At 66.4% G+C, this 4,178-nt stretch overlaps 1 protein-coding gene across 1 annotated transcript; it reads right to left on the bottom strand.

The window, feature by feature from the left end:
- Positions 1-319: 319 nt before the first annotated feature.
- On the bottom strand, positions 320-1,456 carry GPR88 (G protein-coupled receptor 88). The gene has a single exon (XM_087827855.1). The coding sequence runs from the start codon at positions 1,454-1,456 to the stop codon at positions 320-322; it is 1,137 nt and encodes a 378-aa protein (XP_087683981.1).
- Positions 1,457-4,178: the final 2,722 nt, after the last annotated feature.

Raw genomic sequence — 4,178 nt, 5'->3', positions numbered from 1 at the left:
CAAAACTGGAAACAAAGTAACTGGCTCTTCTGAAACGTCAGTTTGCAAGTTCTCGAAGCGCCCGGCGTTTTGACTTTGGGATTTCTCTAAAACCACAGAAACAAGGGGCGAAAGCCAGGTGGCTGCCCAAAATGACCCCGTTTAGGGGGAGACCTTGGTTTGCGCTCCCCCCCCCCTTGACGGGGTGGAAGGCGAAATCCTCGCACCGATTTCCCGGGCTCAGCGCGGCCGCCTGTGGTCGGGGGACCCCTTCCAAGGGCGGGAGGCGCCGGGCGCCGGGGGCGCGGGCCGGGGCTCGGCCGCCCTGGGCGCGGCGGGGTCACCAGTGCTGGCCGGCGGCGCGGGTGCCCAGCTGCGCCTGGGACACGGCGGGCACGGCGGTGGCGGCGGCGGCGGCGGCGGCCGCGTCCCCGACGCCGGGCAGGACGGAGCGCACGGAGCGGCGGAACTCCTCGTTGCGCCAGGTGTAGAGCAGCGGGTTGAGCGCGGACAGCGCGCAGCACAGCAGCCAGCTGGCCGCCTGCACGCCCCAGGGCACGGGCAGCGCCAGGCCGCTGGCCAGGCTGACCCAGGCGAGCGGCTGCGTGGCCAGCAGGAAGACGCAGCAGAGCAGCAGCACCGACAGGCCGCTGAGCCGCCGCTGCGCGCGCCGGGGCTGCAGCGCGGGCGCGGGGGCGCCGGGGCCGGGGCCGGGGCCGGGCGCGCGCGGGGCGGCGGGGAAGGCGGCGGCGGCGGCCGCGCAGCCGGGCAGCTGGTGCAGCAGGTGGAAGTTGAGGACGCTGACCCGCTTCACGCTGACGCGCACGCGGCGCACGATGCCCACGTAGCAGTGCAGCAGCAGCGCCGTCTGCGCCAGCAGCGCCGCGGCCGCCAGCAGCGCGGGGTAGTGCAGGCGCGGGGCCCCGGGCGCGGGGCGCGGCGCCCAGGGCGGCAGCAGCAGCACGAGCGCCAGCGCCAGCGCCCAGGACAGCGCCAGCATGCCGGCCGTGCGGCGCCGCCGGAACAGCGCCTGGTAGGTGGCGGGCGCGCGCGTGATCAGCAGGTAGCGGTTCAGCGCCACGAGGCAGTGGGACAGCAGGGACACGGTGAGGCCCAGGCCCAGCAGCGCGCCCCGCAGCAGGCGGTAGCGGCCGCCCGCGCCGTCCCAGCCGCCGGGGGGCCCCGCCGCGCCCGCGGGCAGCAGCCCCAGCACCGCCTCCTGCGGCATCCAGAGCGCGCAGACGCTGAGGTCGGCCGCGCAGCCGTTGACGATGAAGGCGTTGCTGGTGGTCTGCAGCTTGCGGAAGGAGGACACGAGGTAGATGACCATGCCGTTGGCCAGCGTGCCCCCGATGGCCAGGCCGGAGTAGAGGAGGGACACGGGGATGCGCCGGCCCGCCCACGGCTCCTCGTCCTCGCAGAGCGGCAGCGGCGACCCCCCGGCGGCGGGCGTGGCGGCGGCGGACGAGTTGGTCATCCTGGCGGCGCTCGCACCCGGGCCGCCCTGGGGCTCCCCTGGGGCTACCCTGGGCCCCCCGCGCCGCGGCCCATCCCGGCGCCCGCCCGGAGCGCAAAGACGTCGCTCAGCTCTGTCACCCGCACAAAAGGCTGGGGCAGGAGCGCGGGCTGCGGGCGGGGCGGCTCCGGGGGGACGGGGGTGGCAGCTGACAGGTACCTGCTCGGGGACGTCGCCCGCGCGCCCGGGAGATGCCTCCGCGAGCTGCAGGCGCCAGGGAAGCCCGGGGACGGAGCAGCGCCCCGAACGGCCCCCCGTGTCCCCCAAACACCCTCACTCACGCGCACCGGGCGGCGCCGCCAGGTGAGCCCCGGGTCTGCAGGAGCGAGGAGACCCCAGCGGGGGAAGGAGCGAGGGGCCCGGCTTTGGGGCTGGTCCTTCGCGGGCGGCTGCGGAGCAGGAGACGCCGGGAGCGCCGCCCCGGGGGCAGCACCTGCGTCCCGGGACCAACGGGGCGGACGCCCGGGGAGCGGTGCCGGAGCCGGAGCCGGAGCCGGAGCCAGAGCCGCAGCTGCGGCCTCGGGGCGGCGCAGAAGCTGAGCTGGGACGGGGCCCCCACCCTGCGCTCAGGAGCAACAGGGGCGCTGGCGGGGCGGACCCCCGGGGAGCGCCCCCTGCTCAGCCGCGCGTCACCGGGGAGAAGGCAGGCTTCGCGCGGGGCATGAATTATTCACCAGCTTCTGACTGTGAACGGAATAAAAATATCCTGCCCGGAAAGTCCTGTAATGAACAAGTTTCTCTCTTCCTCCCAGTCACCCCGCTTTTCACCCTGGTTCATCCATCCCATCAGTGCTGGAATAAAAGTCAGTATATCGCCCCCCAGGTCCTTCATCCAGGACCCACGCATTGCGGGGTCAGGGTTTCCCAGGGGGAATATACCCCCCGACCCAGGATCAGGAGAATTACCTTATATTCTAATGGAAATTTATGTTTTCGTCGGCTCGTTGGGACGGGGTGAGCATCCACAGAAAATCCCCAAGCCGCCATTTAAATCAGGATTTTTATTCTTGTTTCTCATGGCCAAGCTCCCTTCAGAGTCTGGCCCTTGTGTCAGCAACAAAACACTTAGAGGGTGAAAGTGCACCAGTCAGAAGGTGAGACGTGGGAGTCGGGGGAAGCAAGGGACCCCAATACTCCACAGAGCGGGCACCCACGATGCCCCCTCAGAACCTTTTGTCCCGCGGTTCACCCCCGAGGCCTGCAGTCTGACGCTGACTCCTGCACCTGCATTGGATGACCCGTCCCATGTGGGAAATTTTGCATAAAAGTCACCCCCCCAATAAATCATTTTTCTCTGGGAGAATCATTTATTTGAAAATGTAACTATGGCTCTGTTGGCCTGGCTTTATGGGAAAACACAGGGCAGGGTGTCAGGACACCTGGGCTCTAAGCTGGGCATCCACCAACCCGCCTGGCCTGGGCCACGGTCACCCTGTCAAATAAGAAGTTTCCACTCAGCATCACTTGGAAACGTGTTAGAAACATTTTGGGCCCACTGAGTCAGAATTTCTGACCGTGGGGCCCAACGCCCTGTGTTTTCACGAGCCCTCCAGGTGACTCCGACGCCCTTGTCTATGAGGCTGACACAGCGTCACCCCTGCCACATCCACACCCCGGCTCATGGAGACGGGCAAAGAATGAGCGGGTCGGGGAGTGAGCTCTGTAGCAAGAATATGACCTGAAATCTTCACGTATCACTTCTGTCCTCGCCTCGAGGGCCACGACTTCTGTCACACGGCTGCTCCTGGCTGCAAGAGGAGCTGAGGCCAGTCTAGCCGAGTGCCCACGTGCCCGGCTCAAACTCAGGAAGGGCAGGAGAAAGGGGAGAGAGGGCATTGGGCAGTGGGAGCGGGGCGGGGGGGGGGGGCACCAGGTTTATGTGGGTTTAAACCTGAAAGTTTAAAGCAAGGTTGTTATCACGCGGGCCCTATAAGCACAGTGCCTGGAGCACGTCAGCTCTTCAAGACCCCTTGAAAATGTTACCGAAAAAAATGACTGGTTCTGAGATGCAAAAAGGAAACTGGGGTGGGGGGATGAGCAAAAAAGAGAATCCGTGGGCATGGACAACAGTGGTGATGGGGGGGGGGTAGAGGGCACAGGGGGTAGATGGTGTTGGAAAAAATAAAGTAGAAACTTCAAAATCAACCGCAACTCAATTCACTGTTATGGAAGTTACTCCAAGGCGGGATCAGGATACATTGTAACATGTTTGATGTTTGGCTTGTGTGCCGGGACTCCGAAGGAGCTGAGGTCTGCAGAAGTCTCAGAACAGTCCAGGGGACCTCTGCTCACAGCCTCCCCTGCCCGCCCCTCCCTCCTCCACCTCCGCCCCAGCCCCTCCGTGGACTTGCCGTTCTTGCCCGTGCCCGCCTCTCCCCTCCTTCCCATCCGGGCACCTCCGCTTGGTCAGTGCCTGCAGCTCATTCCTTGGCTGCCCCTCCACCCCCCGCCCGCCCCCACTTTGCCGGCTAAGTCTTCATCTTCCAGATCTGAGCTCAGCCGTCACCTCCTGCAGGGAGCCTTCCTTTCTTGAGCCCCGAGAGGGGCCGCCCCACCCGTGGGCCCCCGGAACACCTGAGCATACCCCTACGGTGCCAGCCTTCTGGGCGTGGTTCCCCCTCCCACGTGGCCGGGCTAGCCCAGGGCAAGGCTCTCCTTTCGGTCAGAGTGCCTGGCACATTGT

This window comes from Miniopterus natalensis, chromosome 19 (assembly GCF_054644295.1).
Source record: "Miniopterus natalensis isolate mMinNat1 chromosome 19, mMinNat1.hap1, whole genome shotgun sequence".
Lineage (NCBI taxonomy): Eukaryota > Metazoa > Chordata > Mammalia > Chiroptera > Miniopteridae > Miniopterus > Miniopterus natalensis.
Note: the sequence above shows the minus strand (reverse complement) of the source record. Positions and strands in the feature narration are given on the sequence as shown.

Coding starts and splice junctions, on each gene's coding strand:
- GPR88 (XM_087827855.1), bottom strand. CDS start 1,456: ATGACCAACTCGTCCGCCGCCGCCACGCCCGCCGCCGGGGGGTCGCCG.